Here is an 18,944-nt window from a genome sequence, read left to right on the forward strand (position 1 = left end):
CTCAATACAACCTGACATCTCTTTCTTCGTATTGACTCTGTATCGCCTCGCCATTCATGAGCCCGTGGATATAACATTCTCCCACCAACCGACGTCCACTCCGGAGTCGCTTCCCTTTCCTCAACACAAATGGCACTGCACCGCCGTTGAGGACGCATATCTGATCGCCAGCTTCTGCCAGAAGCGGCACAAGACCAAGCATTCCCTTCTCCGTCTTGGCAATCTGGTATACCGTGTAACAAGAGTATATGGCCTTGTAGTACGGAAGACCTATGATTGCAACAAGCTGTTCCTTGGCTTCCTCAGCAGGCGATGATAATAACCAACTGCACAAAGCAGGAATTACATGCCATCTGGAATGTAGTCCGATCCCAAAATCTGGAGAGACAGGACTGAATCCCTTTGTCTTATTCGCCACGAGCATCCGCCACCATACATCTCTAAGTGACTCACCAGTCACATAGGAATCCGAAGTTTTTTCAAGCTCGGCGATGATATCGTAGGATTGTCGGATTCTGTGTATTAGGCCATGTATGGGGCCGTGTTTGACATGATCACCGCCGACCCAGCTCAACTTGTCGACGAATCTGCCTCGAACTGCAAGGCAATCGTCTTTTGGGCCATCACTAACCCATGACACGCACTGAGTATCGCCAGCGGCAGCATATAATCCGTCACTGTGCAGCCCTAAACTTTCATAGTCGATTTCGTCGCCCATGAAGGCAAACTTGGTGGTCCAATCGGGGATCCAGGATGGAAACCGCGAGGATTGAATGTTTAATCGAGCTTGGTATAAGAGGTTCATACACTGCCTCTTGCGTACAAACGCTTTACCAAAGTGCCTAACTATCTCGTCAAATGTTGAAGAGTAGTCTGCTCGGAAAATATCGTCGTCCGTTGCGTTGGAAAGACCGAGGACTGCAAACAGATGATCGCGAGCTCTTGTAGCTTTGCTCCTGTCACATAACGCAAGCAGATCAAGAAGGGGTACCTCAACCCGCAGTCTCAGCTTCGCATCCATCTTTCTCGCCAAGTTAAACTGCTCTTGCTCCTCAAACACCATTGTGTCCAGGTTTATAGTCAGCATTCGCATACTATCAGCATCCGAGACGGGTAATGTCTCTAGTAGTGCAGATCGCCGGTACTCGCACATCATGTGCATAGCTTCCGTTCCCATGTGCGCTGCTGCGTCGCTGAATGCGTTCGGTATATCTGGAACAACTGAGAAGGAGGACGTCATGTATGTATCGGTCGTAGCGATGTAGAACACAGACCAACTGACCTCCCATTCGCCACAGAACATGCGGATATCCGGGGAGAGGACAAATTCCTGAATGACCCATACACGCCGAAACCATGGCCTCGCCCAGAGCTTGGCTAGTGCCTTCCAGGCAGGATCTTCTGGGTCGGGAAGTCCACATTCCTCGAATACCATCCTCATCGGAAGTGAGATCGATCCAATGTGTCTCAACACTTCCATTTCATGTCTTCCATATAAGCGGTAGAGGGACGAATTAGCCCTAGCAAATCGAACTAACAACTCTCCGACTACCTCACTTCCATCGGCCTCGCGGCCCAAGTACACCAGCGTACAGGCGGCAGATGCATAGATGTTACTCATCAATGCCACCTGGGTTGCCTTCTCCTCGTTATCTGACTGGTTAATACACACTGCATCCGCCCAGAGTATACGGGGTTCATCTTTTAATCGAAATCGATACAGTGCATGGAACAGAGAAGGCGTAATGAGAATAATACCGCGCGCTGTTTCGAGTTTGTTTGTTGCGTGACCATCCTCCCAAGCGTATGAGACTGCCTCATACCTTCCGACAATATCCAAATCCAAAGAAGCGTGTAAGATGTCAGCTCGGAGGGGGTCATCGCCAGAACCAGGGTGCAGCTTGATCAGGCGGATTTCACTACCGTCGGACCGATTCGACAAAGGCAGGTATGTATACTGTTCCCGGGTTGAAGCACGAACGAAGAATGTGTAGAATGTCTTGCAAACGGCGCGACCGATGCGGAAGAAAACAATGGCGATCTGGACATCATTTGAGCTGCTAAGGTTACCCATCCACCGGCGGGCGCGCGGAATCACATAGCGAACGAACAGGGCCCCAAGCCCGGGAATGAAAAAGGGTTCGTCCCTTAGCAATACTCGTACAAGTCGCTCACGGACCGAAGGAAAACCAAGAAAAAAGAGAATCATCATTATGGTAGCATATGTATCGATAATGAAGGCAAAGTAAGGACCCAGGTGGGGTCGAAGAAAGGGGAGCGCAATGCCGAGGATTGACATTATATCGGCGGTGAGTCTGGTTTTTGAGTTATATAAGTATCTCAATTCATAACAGATACTAATCCGTGAGGATTGCTTTGGGAATTTTAGGAGGAAGGATATACTCTAGAACAGGCGCAGGATAATTACTACCATATCTCGAAACGTATCCTAGATATGTTGGAAGAAAATGGCACAAGAGCCAAAGCTGAATATGGCGCGCGGTTATTGATGTATTAGGCCCTCAGGGAGCAAGAAAACGTCAGACGGTAAGAGGGGTGTCAAAATAAATACAGTCAAAGGTATACTGAATTTAGGCGTAATTTATGCTGAAGTACCTAAGTCTTTAGACTAATATACTGAACTTTCTTTCATCCCCTTACAGGCCTCCAATCTGAAAGCTTCAGTAAAACCCACTAATGCAAAGGGTGCATTTAGGCAGTATCACGAGGGTGGCCGGATTCTGCCTTACCGCAGCTTTACGACTTGCACTTTCATGCAACAGACGAATCAAGTTAAAGTGCAACTCTTGGTCCTGTGATTATTCTTGCATCAAACTTGGGCACCAGAAGGCCTTTGACCCATTCTCCATCATCACCGAAAAGTCAGTCTCCCAGGTCTTGCCGCTCTGCATATAGAACCAGAGTCCTCAAGCATGGAGCAAACATTAACCAGCCCCCAAGGTACAGAGGTTCCTGGAACTTCCGTCGCCGAGAGTAGCTATACCACTCCGGAAGATCGATTGGAAAGGCTGGTCCGGAGCTACCGCGATAGGAATGATCCCGATCAATTGGAACAACTTATTCAGACTGCACGAGAAGTCTTGGAGGCAACAGCCAAACCCGATGCTAAGTTATTACACACTCTGGCTTGGGCCCTGTACATAAGGTACAAGGACGTGATTGACGATTTTGGTGATCTTGAAGAAGCGGCGAAACTCGAACGCAAAGCAATCGAGACATCACCCTCAGATTCCATGGACCATCAGAGGTTTTCGTACTGGTTGGCACAGCAGTTAGGAGACTCTTTCTATCACACGGGAAACGTGGATGATTTAGATGAAGCCATCGGGCTGATCCAGGGCTCGCTGAAAAGCCTCCCCAACAAATCTCCCATGAGGGCCGCACATCTGGCTAATCTAGGAATCTTACTGAAGGAGAAGTATTCTGTTCTTGGAGTCAAGGACGACTTTGAAAGTGCCTGCCAAAATTTAGAAACAGCTATTGCATCGTCTTCGGAAGATCAGAATATCACTGCGACATGGCTTGAGAAATTAGCGGACTTGTACGATGTAAAGCACGGTAACTTTGGGAAATTAGAGGACCTCGAAATTGTCTGTCGCCTGCGAAAAGACTCTCTATCTGCAACGACGGACGATTATGAACTCGACAGGTTAGCTCGACAGGTTCAACTAGCAAGGACACTATATGAGCTTTTCGAGGAAACGAGAGACCTGAGGGAGCTACGTGAGTCAATCGCATTAACTCGAGAAGTCGTGTCTGCGACGTCAGAAGACGATCCTGAGTGGTTGGATCGGATACGGAAGCTCAACGTCACTATCTACATCATGTATCACGAGACGGGCGACATGAAGGACCTCGAAGAAGCAATTGATATCGTCAAACGATATCTTGAGAAAGCTACTAAAGAGCATCATCATTGGTCAGAACAGCTGAGCAACTACTCTAACTACCTTGATTCTCTCCATAGCAGAACCGGGGACTTGGCTCATCTAGACGAGGCTATTGAACTTGGTAGAACGGGCTTGAAGGACATACCGAAGAACGCTTCCAACCTTCAGATTGTTCTGGGTAACCTTTCGATAGCACTGTCAAGAAGATCGATGATACGAGGCTCTATGGTGGACCTGGAAGAAGCTGTTTCCTATGCCAGAACTTCTCTGGAAGTAGCGCCTATTGATTCTCCATCAAGGTATATCCAGTTGCATAACCTGGGCTCTATACTTCTAAAGAGGTTCTCGAGGAATCAAGAGAATGAATCGGACCTGAACCAAGGGATCTCATTGCTGAGACAAGCTTTGACTTCTATCTCCAGCACCAACCCTGAAATCGAGAGCATACTGTCCCGCCTGGCTTCGGCTCTCGACACGAGACATGATAAGTTCGAATCCTCTGACGATCTCGAAGAGGGTATCGAAGTTGCTAGGAAAGCCATCGCTGCAATGGTAAATCCGTACACCGAGCGACCCACTGCAATCAGTACCTTGTCAGCTCTCTTGAAGAAGCGATTCAGAGCTGGAGGCTCCTTAAATGACATCACGGAAGCAACCTCGATCACCCAGAACACGCTGGAATCGATGCCTGAGGACTCTCCATTCAGAACAGACCTTTGGACCACCCTCGGGGATCTCTTTGCCGCCAAATTCAGTAAAACATGGGTCAGTGGTGATTTGGATGAGGCAGTTCGCAGTTATCGATGTGCGGTTGAACATCCTACAGGCAATACCCTGAGGCGCATAATTGCTGCAACATCAGTTATGCCACTGTGCTTGAGTCTCCAGGAGGCTTATGATATAGGGCGCACGGCTATCGACCTTGTCCCTGGTATTGCTGCGGCTCGGTCACTCGAAACCAGTGATAGACAGCATCTACTCAGCTTTTCAAGAGGTCTCGCAGCTTCAGTGACGGGTGCTGCCATCAGGCTTGACAGGGATCCCTCCGAGGCATTGGCAATCCTCGAGCAAGGCAGGGGTATTCTGGGATCGTCACTGGATGATATACGAACAGATGTAAAAGAGCTTCAGCAAGTGTTCCCTCAGTTGGCGGGAAGATTCATCCGTATACGCGAAGAACTTGAATCTCCCAACGGTTCGCATTTTAGCGACGAACTTGGAGAGGACCGGGGCTTACGACGACGAAACGCCGCCGAGAGCTTTGATGATCTTCTGGATGAAATAAGAAACATGCCTGGCTTTGAGGATTTCCTATGTCCTCTTACCACTGACCAGATACGTGCGGCAGCTGCCTATGGTCCTATCGTGGTCATCAACAGTAGTTGGATGGGATGTGAAGGAATAGTCATCGAACGAGAGCGCATCACATCCATGGTTTTTAAAGATCTGGATGACGGTGAGTTGATGGAACGTGCAGCGGGATTCGACCTGGGAACCCCAGATATGCTTGAGTGGCTTTGGGATACTATCACGAGCCGTGTACTGGAACTACTGGGTTTCAAGAAAGCACCGTCGGATCAACAGGAATGGCCTCATATATGGTGGATACCTACTGGGCCATTGAGCAGATTCCCACTTCATGCATCTGGACGGCATCAAGAGCGATCTGGCAACACGGTAATGGACAGAGTGATATCGTCATACAGTCCATCATTGAAAGCTCTCGTCCACGGGCGTCGACAGCGCGAAGTTGTTACCGGCCCCAGCCATGCTCTTCTGATAGATGTGGAGCATACAGATGGTCACTCTCGTCTACCACAAGCCCGAGCAGAGATCAAGGTAGTCAGTGAAATCTGCGAGAGTATGGCAATACGGCCCGTGTTAGGCGGTCAAAGTAAGCAAGATATGCTTTCTTGCCTTCGAAACTGCAAGATCTTTCACTTTGCAGGACATGGATACACCAACGGCGAAGACCCGTCCAAGAGTCATCTTTGCTTGAGCGACAGCAGTGATCCATTGACTGTTGGTGATATCTTGAAACTCAATCTGAACGAAAGGTCGCCCTTTCTGGCGTACCTTTCAGCTTGTAGCACCGGGCGTGTCCAAGATGACAAATTCATCGACGAGAGCATACATCTCATCAGCGCATTCCAATTAGCTGGGTTTCGGCACGTCATTGGTACTTTATGGGAGGTCAGAGATAAGCATTGCGTTGATGTCGCGCGAGTTACGTATGAAGCTATAAGAGAGGGGGGTATGACTGATGATTCGGTTTGTCGGGGATTGCACAGGGCTACAAGAATATTGAGAGATAGTTGGTTGGAAAGTTTGGACAAGAAGAGGGAGCGGCTAGGACAGGGAGATGAGAAAGGACTGAGGGATATTGTTCCTTGCGATAATGACGAGGGGGTCAGAGGTGAGCAGTTTCCGGCTTATTGGGTGCCTTATGTCCACTTTGGTGTTTAAGAGACGTTTTTTTAAAACTTCTAAACCTTTATTTTGACTTCCTATATCAGAGGTATAAGTATGATCTTCATTGTCGAGCTGACAAAGAAGTCATGTGTAGGAAATATCCAATTAAAAATTATATTTCAGTCTTTAAGCCATATGCTTTTCAAGTTAATAACTTTATCTCTAAGTCTGTAACTGTTATAGAATCTCATTCATCACCTGTATTCGCAGCCTAAAGCCTAACCTAATACGCGGCAGTCAACCCTATAGAAAATAGCCGGTCTTAGTTGAGTTATAGTTATGCTGCCTTGAGCTTATTAGAATATGGTTTAGTATTCCATGATTTTGTAAGAACTTAAATTTCTAAGCTCAGTATTATAGATAATAAATAGCTCTCTTCATTCGGCCCAGCACCTTCACAATTCTCAGCAAACCTATTCCTCCAACCCTCAATCCCAGAGACCAGCACCGCACCTTACTATCAAAACCTCCAACAGGAAAACAGCCCACAATGTCCCTTTGGGTAAATCAATCTTCTAAGAAAAGACTTCTTTTACAGCGTGATGAGATTCTAATCGAGACTCGCGGTCGCATGGAAGAAGGTCACCGCACAATGCTTTATGAGCGCTCAGTGTTTCGGCCATTCATGCTGTGTCCTTATCCTCCCAATACTTGTCCCGGCTGTGTTCACAACCATACAGGGGACCATACTGTTTACCATGCCGAGGATTGTTGTAACAAGAGTGTACCGATATACATCATTCCGGGTCAGACGCGAATGCATTTCTTTCTTTGTAAAGCCTTACACAACTGGCTCTATCACAAATGGTACCGGTTATACCAAAGCGATATCGAGTATGGACAATTTGTGACCAAGTTCTTCATCCCTTTCCCTCCGGATGATATATCAACGACCTCAATGCTAGAATTTGCAGCGAGGTGGCATTCATCCAGAATTATGTCCAGACATGTCCTGTTGGACCGATATATGGTTACGAACAAACATTTAGGGACCAGCGATTCTACATCATGCAGCCGCTTTTTAAAATGATGACTATCATTCTATTGGGCGAGCAATTCGATTTTCGAATGGTCGATGTTGGGAAAATGCCAGCCCTTCTTACCATTACAGGCGAAGAAAGCGGATTGGGCCAGCCGCTATCTTTCGATTCTATCAAGCATGCAGTAGACAAGATTATTTCTGAAACAACGGTCCAAGTACGTCTGAGCGTGGCGATCGAATTCGTTATGGCTCAGCAAGGAGCGAGAAGTCACATTCTTTGGCCCGCAACCCGACCCTGTTGAGTCAATGAAGGAGCTGGACAGCGGTACCGATTGCTACATGAAGAGAATTCGAGAATTCGTGAATCAGCTGGGCTGGACTGGAGAACCTCTTCAGGGTCCAAGTTCGACATGGATTGATCCTGGGGCTCACACAGAATGGCTCGGAGATGGTGCATATACAGATAAGCGTTATAGAATTGTGGAGGGTAATGAGAGATGGAATTTTCTCCTTCGAAGTGCTGGGTTATGGCATACCCCACCCCGACTTATCCAACGTCGAAACAGCATATCTTGACCAGTTTTTATTACGCTTTGAGTAGATTATGTATATTTAGGGGAGATTATTTATATTTAGGGTAATTTATTTATATTTAGAGTAGATTATTTATATTGAGGGTAGATATATATCCTATTAGAAGAGTGAATTTCACAATGCAAGAAAGTTCTCTAGTCTGTCTTAGTTTATTCTGACCGAGTGGCTTAGATCTGTCTCTCGGAATAATGCTGAACTTGCCGACCAAATGAAGGTGTCTGCAAACGAGGTGACACGACAACGGCCGACTCTTGTACCCATAATTGCCGTTCTACCCGGGTCCCTTGCAGTGAACCACCAATGGACCTATTAAATCATCTCCCCCCAGACTATAACAGAGGCTAAAGTCTACACTGCCGGTGAACCAAAGCCATACCGTCACCGTATCACGGCTTTTCCCTTCAAACCAATCACACGTCATCCCATAAGCGGAGAAGGAAGATTCCGGGTTTGACCATTTGTACACTCATAAATAAATACACAAACGACACGCGACACCAGATTCTTTCAACTTACAAGTCAACATCTTCAATTGTTGAACGCGAACCGAAAATGAACAAGACTTCTCACACTGATGAACCCTTTGAGGGCGATGACGGCTACAACCAGAGCCCGAATCCAAACTCTAGCGACTTGACCACCAACGCTGACTTCAACGGGCTGGTCAACAGTCGCACTTCTCTCCAAGGCGACTCACGTGCTCTCCCAGACGCAGCGTCAAACATGTCTGGCCAGATAGTCAACGACACTGCCACTGAAACGCCCGGCCATGGAAAGGCGAAGCTGCGGCTGGCTCATCGGTCAATCGACCATGGCCAGCCCTCAGGCGGTCTGCGCTCAGCACCCGCCAACCCCCCGCCAGCACCAGCTGGTCCCGCCGACAACGGCACGCCATTTCAGCGTCTCAAAGACACCCTCGCCAAAATTGGATACTTCATTGGGCCTGGATTCATGATATCGGTTGCGTATATCGACCCGGGCAATTACTCGACCGACATCGCTGCAGGAGCTTCCTATCGCTTTCGCCTCCTGTTCATTGTCCTGCTTTCGAATGTATTTGCCATCTTTCTGCAGAGTTTGGCGATTAAGCTGGGGACTGTGAGTGGGCTTAATCTTGCACAGGCTTGCCGCGCGTTTCTGCCGCGGTGGTTAAATTATATCTTATATGTCTTTGCTGAGGCAGCTATCATTGCTACTGACATCGCAGAGGTAAATCGCTTGCCATTTCCAATATTTGCCCTGAAAAAGTGCTGACTTACTATGTACTAGGTCATTGGATTTGCGATTGCCCTGAACCTTCTGGTCCCCAAGATTCCGCTGGTGGCAGGATGTGCCATTTCCATTCTTGACGTTATGGTCCTCCTCATCTTCTACCGCCCTGAAGGATCTATGAAGGGTTTACGGTACTTCGAAATGTTCATCATGTGTCTCGTCCTTGGCGTCGTTATTTGTTTCTGTATTCAGCTATCTTTGATCAAAGATACGACCCCTGGGGAGGTCTTCCAAGGTTATCTGCCATCAAAGTATCTCATAGAGTCTGAAGCGTTAGTACTAAGTCCTTCTGGCTTGTCGCATCCGCTCTAACATCTATCCAGCATTTACCAGGCCTGTGGTATTCTCGGTGCGACGGTCATGCCTCACAGTCTGTATCTTGGATCCGGCATTGTTCAGCCTCGCCTGCGTGATTACGATGAAAGGAGTGCTCTGTTGCCTCGTCAAGTCACCTCAGAACCCTCCGTCATCGACAATAGCATCGACAAAGGCTACTATGTGCCCTCTGAGAAGGCAATCAAGCACTCACTCAACCTTTCGATTCTCGACCTGTCTATTTCTCTCTTCACATTCGCGCTCTTTGTCAACTCGGCTATCCTCATTGTTGCAGGTGCTTCGCTGTATAATAACCCAAATGCTCGCGATGCAGATATCTTCGGTATTCATAAATTGCTTTCCGAGTCTATCTCACCTGCTGCCGGCACCATATTTGCCCTGGCACTGTTACTCTCAGGAGTTTCTGCTGGAATTGTTTGCACCATTGCTGGTCAGATGGTCAGCGAAGGCGCCTTAAACTGGAACGTTAAACCATGGCTACGCCGTCTTATAACTCGGAGTATTAGTATTACCCCAAGCATTATCATTGCAGGAGCCGTCGGGCGTGAGGGACTTAACGCAGCACTCAACGGATCGCAGGTGGCTCTCAGCATTATCCTACCGTTCGTAACCGCCCCTCTGATTTACTTCACGTGCCGTGATAAATACATGACGATCCAAACAGGCAGTGCGCGCTGGCGTACAGGTGACATGGATGATGAGACAGACGCAGATGGGATTCTTGAAGACGGAGACAGAGTCCGAGGTCAAGGCGTCAAGATGACCAACTCGTGGTTTACTATGATTCTGGCCATTCTGATCTGGCTTTTTATGGCTATCATGAACGTGGCCAACCTGGTATTCCTTGGCAACTAAGGAATCCTTCAAGACACAGTCGCTTGGTGAGAAGCAGCTATGTCAACACGTTTTTAGTAGGGGAGCAGAGTTCATCCATGGAGTTTTGAGAAATGTATGAAAGGAGGTTCAGTCAGGAAAATGCCGGATTGACCGTCTGATCAGGATATGTTGAACTATTCACCATATATTTATCTAAATTCCAAGGAATATAGCAAGAGTTTCTCTACCTCAATCCGATGTTGCAATAACCTGGTCCAATTGTTGCACTAAGTTCTGGCGGCTGATTTAAGCTCTCAGCCACAAGTCTCAACTGCAAATAACTCACCCAGCTCACAACTTAGACCTATTGTTACACAAATGATATATTTGCCACATGTAGTTACACATATACCCATTGGAAAAAGGAATGACGGATTTTATTGCTTGAAACGATGGCAAGGGGATCTTAGAAGAACACTTCCCGTCTTATCAGGTTGCTCATGTTCGCCATGGTGCCTGAGAGACTCTTTACTCGATGTCCAGATCTTTATGTTGATTGTTGTCTTGTGTCAGAGCTGGAAACACGATGCTCGTGTTCCCCCACACATCCATGTTGTGTTGGGCTATTGTCAACATGTCCGCATTACATAGATGAACGAGAGACATTCCCGGCAACTGTCTCAACCACTGCATACCAATCACAAGGTTCACTTCTCCCCTGTCTCTGCCTCTATAGTGATATCGAACACACTACCCCGGTCTAAGAGTAGTAGCCGTTGAACTGGTACAGCTGACCGTCATACTCCCAGGTTCCACTCATCTGGTTAGTTCCCTTGACGCACTGATTGATGATATTCCTATGACTGTCAGATAAACTTCACAAAAATCAAAATTACATACTCAGTGGCATCCTAGCAAGCATTGTTAGCAAAATTGAACCAGCGATCGTTTAGGGATTACATACCCAGCAATCCTTGAAACCCTTCTTGCCTCCAGTGTTCTTGCGGCTCAGCTCGGCAGTGACGGTGAGAGAGATCAGTCCCTTGATAGTCTTTGATCCCTTGGTGGTGCAGCCCTGCTGGTAAGTGCAGTCAGAGTTGCTGCACATCTTCTGGCGAGCCTGCCAGTATGCGTCCTGGAAATCTTGGATGCCCTTCTGGCTGTTACCGAAGCAGTCTGCCGCAAGAGCGGAAGTAGCAAAGAGGGCAATGGCGGAGAGACTGATCAGCTGCATTTTGGGTGGCTTGGTGTGAAGCTGTTGGTAGAATAATGCGAATTGGCGCTGTGGATACGAACGTAGTGCAGGTTTACCTGGTTTTATAGTCGTCTCCTGATGAGAAAACTCGGCCTCCGACTCGCTTCAGTAGAAATTAATCATCGTCGACTGAGCCTAGTATTGTTGAATAGCATGAGCCGGTGGGATTACTCATCCAGCCGACGTAGCAAATAAGATTGTAATTATATTTTCAGCTCACCCCTTTTGGGGTATGGTGCAGCTGCTCTCGGGCCATCGGCCGTCAGCGGGGACCTTTCTAGCCCTTCAAGGAGTGTCTTTCCAGCCTCAGTCATTCCTCCTGCAGTTGTGTCTGACGTTTCACTGAGGACTGGTCCATGCTTAGATTGTTGTAATTGCGTGTTGAGCCTCTCATTCGACAAAGGCCCACTGCGGTCGTCAATGCGACTGGAGCCCGATGACAAAGCACTAAGGTCCCTTGCACTATGCATTATTGTTTTGCACTTCCGTGTCTATTTTATGCATAGAAGCCGATTTTATATACCACAATTACAGTGAATAACGGTTTTAAGGGTTTTGTGTTTTACAAGAGCCAGACGATAGAGGGCGTGTGTAACGGTGAGATACAAATCGGGACATATTTTGCGATGACAACCTGTGATAGGCATGTCTATTATAAACCTCAATACGCCGTATAATAGCATCAATACGACTTACCACCGTGTATCAAGGGCAGTATCCCAATGGAACTGGCTGCTATTCCACAGCACCAAATGTGTTGGCCGTGAATCATCCAGCCGTAGACACGCTCTGTGAATCAGGAACCTCTCGTCAATATAAATACCCAGCATCTCTTTTGTTACTTCTTCTTCTACATCCTGGCGTACAACCGTTTCTTAGCCTTTCATATACTAACAAGGCGACTGTTGTATAGCAAGTATTAAAACCTCACATAAGATGAGCAAAACACCACAAGCTTATTCATGGGAGCATAAAATCCCACGAGGTCTCGTAAAAGATGGTGTTATCTTGCACAATGCCCTCTCTGAGATATACGGCTCAGGCAACTTCGCCTATGAAGAAGTCGGTGCCAACATTATCCTTACTGCTTTCCTTGAAGAGCCCAAGGATTTGTTGGCCCAGCTGGTGAAGAAGAATGCTATCAAAAGGTTTGTCTTGTAAGATTCGGACATTGATTGGTTTTCTTAACCTTTTATCTTGTGCTTAGCCCGGAGCCGGAAAAGAAAGAGTGATCCTGTGGCGCCGGTTTGTTGAAGGCTACTTATATGCTAACTCAATTTTCGGTGAGGAATATTATATTTACGTATCAGTCATGTCATGGCGATAAAGAGAATGCAGTTCGTTAAAGCCTGTACTTTATTGATGTCATAGAAGAGCGGTAATCGACTATAAGCTAGTTGAGTTATTTGGTATCAAGGTCTGTGACTAGGAGCTTATAATCACTGTGAGTATATGGTTTAGAAGACTTACTATTTTAAAAGAAACATTTTGAGAAACTTAAAAAGATTTTTGGGCCTTGTATAAGATCTAGGAAGCGTCGGGGCTGCGTCTTGTAATACTGAGTCCTATTCTCCTAGGACTCAACCAACATGTCAGCAGCACAGATAAGGAATACCCTTGGCAGCTGTTTCAGGTTGACTATTTAGCCCATGGCTCCCTTTAACCTTTTTCAAGGACGAAATTCGTTACTGATCTTCTTACAATGCCGTCCAAAACGGAATTCGATGCCGAAATCGAGGGAGAGAGGTTCATTGAACTCAACCTCGAGATCCACGCATTAATATTATCGGTCTTTGGGTGCCCAGAGAATTACCCTGCACAAGCTCAGCTGAAGTATTTGGATAGTCTCGAGGAAATCGTGAGGTTTGTTCCGATACCGGTATCTTATTGGCGCGATCAGGTTGGTCGCAGCCTGCATCAATGTAATATTCTCGCTGGTAAGCTGGTCGACCTATTGGGTAAAGCGAGACTGGAAGGCAATGAGCACCATGGTTGGGGAACCAAATTTGGGTTACAGAGGAGGAAGGATATCGACAGAATATTTGTCGAGATAAATGCAGAGATCGATATCATAATGCTGTGGGTTCCTAATCAATCTCATTGACAGTCAGGTTGCTAAAAGTCCCAACAGGGACCTTAGCAAAGTTGACACGGTTACTTTGCTACCACGAGCAGACAAGGCAATGAAGAACCCAATGTTTACGGTTGCCTCTGCAAAGATTATCCGAAACCCTTTTGCAGCGGACCCAGTCACCGATCGTGACGTTATCAAGACCACAAAAGGCGAAACCGTTCAAGGGAAGTGGGACTGGGTTCTTCAAACGCCCGAGTTCATCAAATGGAGAACCTCTGATGATAACTCTATATGGATATCAGGGGGTATAGGGTCTGGCAGAACTCTGCTGGCAGTCTATCTCACTGAGCAGTTACAGCTCACAATGACTTCCGACGAGATTCTACTTTATTATTTCTTTGATGCCAGACTTGAATTACGAAATAACGCTGCGTGTTTAGTTCGGAGCCTGATATATCAGCTTGTTCAGCTAGATAAGGATGGTAAACAGGGCAATCACTGGTGGAAGACAAGGTTCCAATTTCTCTGGTATATGTTCATCGAGATACTCCAAGATCTAAAAGGCTGTCGAGTTATCTGTGTCCTTGATGGCCTTGATGAATGCGAATCAAGATCATTGGACCTTATCTTGAAGAAGATCAAGCTTGATATTCCCGGCCTTCCGATCAAATTCGCCATCTTAAGGCGCGTTGCCCCGCCAGCTTTGGAAGATCTCATGAGTCAATATCTGAGGGTTAACTTAGATGCGCCTTTTCGAGTCGACGCCCTGAGACAGTACATCAGTGCAAGTCTTTCGGCTCTGCCAGAGGTCAAACAACTTCCAACCAGTGTCAATAGCCTTGTAAAGGATCTTTTGCAAGGACGATCGGCAGCCTCATATCTCTGGACACATCTCGCTCTCCAAAGCCTACAACAGGTCAAAGCGGACCCGATATGGGTCGATGGCGAAAGAGACTCTATGGTTGCACTTCTGTTACCCGTATATGCCCGCCAGGAGGCTAAGAAGGCGATTCTGGCGAAGGACTCGTTTACTCCAGCGTGGGTTAGGCAACTTCTTCAGGGCAGAACGCGGCCCCGAGAATGTGATCACAGGATCTTTTTTTGACGCCGCTGTATATAGTACTACCTCCCTAAAGACCATGAAGGCATTGTTGGAACTGACTGGCCCCCACGATATGAACAGAGAAAGAAATGAGTTCTCTCTTAGTAGAGCGCGCACCCATGGCAAAAGGGCTGAAGTAATCCAGATGCTCATCGATGACTACGGGTACTCAATTTCAGACTTTGATGGCAAATAATAACTTGCAACAATTCAGAGTTGCGCTCTAATTTACTTGGGTAATTGTGCCAGGAAGAACCTAAAGAGTAGGTAGTAGATAGTTAAATATCCTAGTAAGTATTACTAAATATCTAACTTTATTTCTTTTATCTCTTATCTTATTTATAGTAGTTTATATATATATATATCTATATATTTACTTATAGTATAAAATAAAAAGTATAGAATATATTAATTAATATTATAATTAAGACTTTTTTTACATATTAGAAAGATATAGTTTCTTATAAAACTTAAATAAAGTTACTTTAATATACCTAGAAATATAATAATAAACTTATAAATCTTTTAATTAATTATTAAAGTACTAATAACATACACAATAAGCATGCAGTATAGATAAGTGTGTAATATAAAAATCCCTTATCTTATATTAATACTATTAAATTAATTAATTTTTAACTAAATAATATATTGCAATTTACTAATAAGGCTTATATTCTTTTTATACTTTAGGCCTATTAGGAAGACCTAAAATTAAATTTATAATAAGCTATATTTCTTTATAATATTTACTTCTATATCCTTTATTATTAATCTTAAGGCAGGTAAGCTTAAGATGTTAGATTGGGAGAATGAAATAATTGCTTGTATCTAGGTAAAACCTCGGTAAGATGCCGGAAGTTAAGGGATTTAAATATAGAATTTCCCCTCTTCTAGAAGAAGGATAATATATAAGCTTTCTAATAATTAAGAGTCTTATTCGCAAGAAAAATTACTATAAGTGTAACTGAGAAAGAAAGCCTAGTGCTTGCTAAAGACATTTAGAATAATAACTAATTAGACAATTAGGCTTGAATTTAGCAATAAGTGGATTAGCTAGTATAAGGCCCTAAAGGTTAAATTAAAGAATAAGGATTTATAGGCCTATATTAACCTAATGGCATCTAATAAGCCTACCCTTAAGGTAATTGTATCTATACCCCTTAATATATTAGCAGTAAGACAGTAAAGCGCTATAGCCGCTAGAGCGGTAATTACTATAGAAGTATTATCTTTATTAATATAAGAGATAGCTATATAAAAAGTCAATCCCCCTATTATTAAACTAAATAGAAACTATACTAAATATAAAATATAGACTTAATAAATACTATATCTTATAGAGAAAGATTACTAAACGGTTATTATAATAAGGGCAATATATAAGATATATCTAAAGAACTATAAGGACTTAAAGAGAAGGATATTTATTATTTAAAATTAGGTACTAAATATAGTAGATAAAGGGATTATAAGGTATTATTTTTTAGAAGATAATACTTTAGCAGAATAGGTTTAGTCTCTCTATAATAAGTTCTCCTTAATATAAATAAAGTAGAAGTAAAAGGCTTACTAAATATATAAAGAAGTCTTAGCGAAACCTATATACTATAGATATATAACCTATAAAGGAGTAAGTAATTGGCTTAAGTAATAAAGGACCTTAATTAATAAAGCCTAAGATATAGGCCTGTAAGAGGCTAAAGAGGCAGATTAGTAGTTTCCTAATTTTATTATAGCTTTAAGGTTAACTCTATTAGAGTTATAAGTAAATGCCTATAGTATTACCTAAATAAATTATATTTAGTTTAATACTTTATCTATTAGCGTAATAGTAGTAGATATTTAGCTAGTACTAGCATTACAGCTAGATATACAGAGAGCTAAAGTAAGCTATAAAGCCTTTCTAGTTAAATAAGGGAAAGAGGCTAGAGAAGACTAAAATACCTTAAGGAAGCCTAGGCAAAAGAAGCAGAAAGGAAAGAAGCATCCTCGCTAAGGACCTAGCGAAGATAAGGCAGGAAGATATAAAGCATGCAGATTAAGGTATATCTTATTAAACTGCTTTTATGCTTTCCTTAAGAAGGCCTATATTAGGTTTAAATTAATATAGGCTCTTGCCAACTAGGCATAAAGAAGGATAGAAGAAAATAAAGAAGGTATAGCTAATTAAATTAGGAAGCTAAAACTAGAAGGATTAGCCTGACTATATTTAGTTGGCTTTACTTAATTAAGTATAGGCCTAATAGTAGCTGACTATTACCTTCTAAATAAAAGTGTATTATTAGATTCAGGAGTAACTATATATATATTTAGGGATATAAAGTAAATAAAGAACCTTAAGGTAGCAGCCCTTAGGGACTTCTTTTGGTTAAAAGTAATATAGATCCTAATAAAGGGATATAGTAAAGTATAAATTAAACTTAAGTTAAGTAATAGTATATTAAGAATATTGTAACTTTATAATATAGCCTTATGCATTATATTAGCTATAAACCTAATATTATTTACTAAGCTAAGAAAATAAGGAATTTAGTAAGATATAAGCCTAGGAAATAATTATTTATAGCATTTAAATAGAAGTAAACTCAGTAAGGTTTTAGAGATTAAAGGGCAATAAGTGCTTAAATATAAGTATTCTCCCTAAGACCTAGAATTAATATAAGCTAGACTAGCAGTAAATACGCTTCCTATCCCTCTAAAACGGCATATATATATAATATAGACCAAAAAAAAGCCATTAAGAGGTAATACCTTAATATAGTACTTAAGGTTAGGCTACCTAGGGCTAGAGGCTCTCTAATGCCTAGCTATATCTGCAAGAGAAGTATAAATAAAGTTAGAGATTCTAATAGAAATACAGTAAATAACTACAGTTAACTATAATATATATAGAGTAACAAAAGCTTACTAACTAGTATACCGCACTCCTTAAGAGTCGGTTTAAGTTATAAGTCTAGAAAATTAAATAGCTATAGATTTCTACTCTATATTACCAAGATATACAGGCTATAGTTCAATATAAATATTTACAAATAGAGTATTAAGGTTTACCTAGGACTATTATATAATTAATTAAATAACCCCTACTATCCTCTTAGCACTAAAAGGCTTCTTAAATATAATAGAAATATAGTACTTTAAGAAAGTAAAGGTAATTAAATATAATAATAAGATTATAATAACCTATCTATAAGTATATACTAAGATAGTTTAGTAAGGAATACAATATAAACTATTTACTTTAAATATATAGGCTTAAAATAGTAATGCAGAAAGAGTAGCTATAGTTATTATCTAGAAAAGCAAGGCAATAAGGGCAGGTATAAAAATTCTAAAATACCTCTAGCCTAAATTAATAAAGGCAGCCACCTATCTCTATAACCATATACCGTTAGTTCAGAGATAGCATAAGTTACTATATAAAATATTTCACTTAAAGTACATAGCTAAACAGTCAGTAAAACCAGACCTATCATACCTTAAAGCATATAAATATAAAGCGTTTACACTAATAAAGGATATATAACTATAATATAATAGATTATATTATTAAACCCCTAGAGGATAGATTAAATACCTAATAGAATATATATTAAGTAATTCCTATAGGATCTAGAACCTATTAAATAAGAAGGTATTCTCAACATAAGATATTACCTTTAATAAATATTAGTACTTTAATAGAAATATAGCGACCCTTTAAAATAACCTATAGGCTAAAGACCTAGCGGCAATAGAGAAATAAATTAAGGAACTAATCTTACTTTAGTAAACTTAACCTAATCTATAGTAGAGGTATCTAGTAAATAAAGAACTAAATAAAATTACTAATAAAAATATAGAATTTATAAGCCTTAAAGCTAATAACTTAATAAAGATAGGCAAGAAATTAGAATTATATACCTAGTTTAAATTTAAGCTATTATTAACACCTTTAGAATTACCTCTATTAGGTTTCTTTTATATAATAGAAGATAACCTAAAGGTAAAGAGAGGTAGTAAGCCAGTAAGTAAAACCCTTGCCAAGATATAAGCAAGAAATTATATTCTATTTAATATAGCGTTTCTAGTAGAGATATTACAGTATAAAATATATATAGGCACCTAATGGAAGACTTAAGGTTATA

The 18,944-nt window shown here is 42.8% G+C and overlaps 5 protein-coding genes; 3 read left to right on the forward strand and 2 right to left on the reverse strand.

Annotated features, from left to right (window-relative positions):
• Position 1: 1 nt before the first annotated feature.
• On the reverse strand, positions 2–2,299 carry FFUJ_03939 (related to heterokaryon incompatibility protein (het-6OR allele); the record flags this gene model as incomplete). Its single annotated transcript, XM_023572833.1, has 1 exon — positions 2–2,299. One exon carries the CDS (start codon positions 2,297–2,299, stop codon positions 2–4), a length of 2,298 nt encoding a protein of 765 aa, XP_023426888.1.
• A 634-nt stretch (positions 2,300–2,933) lies between these two features.
• Positions 2,934–6,377, forward strand: FFUJ_03938 (uncharacterized protein; the record flags this gene model as incomplete). The annotated part of the gene is made up of 1 exon (XM_023572834.1): positions 2,934–6,377. The coding sequence occupies one exon, from the start codon at positions 2,934–2,936 to the stop codon at positions 6,375–6,377; it is 3,444 nt and encodes a 1,147-aa protein (XP_023426889.1).
• Positions 6,378–8,511: 2,134 nt separating this feature from the next.
• FFUJ_03937 (probable manganese transport protein) lies at positions 8,512–10,422 on the forward strand (the record flags this gene model as incomplete). XM_023572835.1 has 3 exons in its annotated part: positions 8,512–9,168; positions 9,229–9,503; positions 9,555–10,422. 3 exons carry the CDS (start codon positions 8,512–8,514, stop codon positions 10,420–10,422), a joined length of 1,800 nt encoding a protein of 599 aa, XP_023426890.1.
• A 721-nt stretch (positions 10,423–11,143) lies between these two features.
• On the reverse strand, positions 11,144–11,617 carry FFUJ_03936 (uncharacterized protein; the record flags this gene model as incomplete). XM_023572836.1 has 3 exons in its annotated part: positions 11,144–11,240; positions 11,284–11,294; positions 11,348–11,617. 3 exons carry the CDS (start codon positions 11,615–11,617, stop codon positions 11,144–11,146), a joined length of 378 nt encoding a protein of 125 aa, XP_023427200.1.
• A 1,723-nt stretch (positions 11,618–13,340) lies between these two features.
• FFUJ_03935 (uncharacterized protein) lies at positions 13,341–15,010 on the forward strand (the record flags this gene model as incomplete). XM_023572837.1 has 3 exons in its annotated part: positions 13,341–13,717; positions 13,746–14,750; positions 14,773–15,010. The coding sequence occupies 3 exons, from the start codon at positions 13,341–13,343 to the stop codon at positions 15,008–15,010; spliced, it is 1,620 nt and encodes a 539-aa protein (XP_023426891.1).
• Between the last annotated feature and the right edge of the window lie 3,934 nt (positions 15,011–18,944).

This window comes from Fusarium fujikuroi, chromosome FFUJ_chr02 (genome assembly GCF_900079805.1).
Source record: "Fusarium fujikuroi IMI 58289 draft genome, chromosome FFUJ_chr02".
Taxonomy (NCBI): domain Eukaryota; kingdom Fungi; phylum Ascomycota; class Sordariomycetes; order Hypocreales; family Nectriaceae; genus Fusarium; species Fusarium fujikuroi.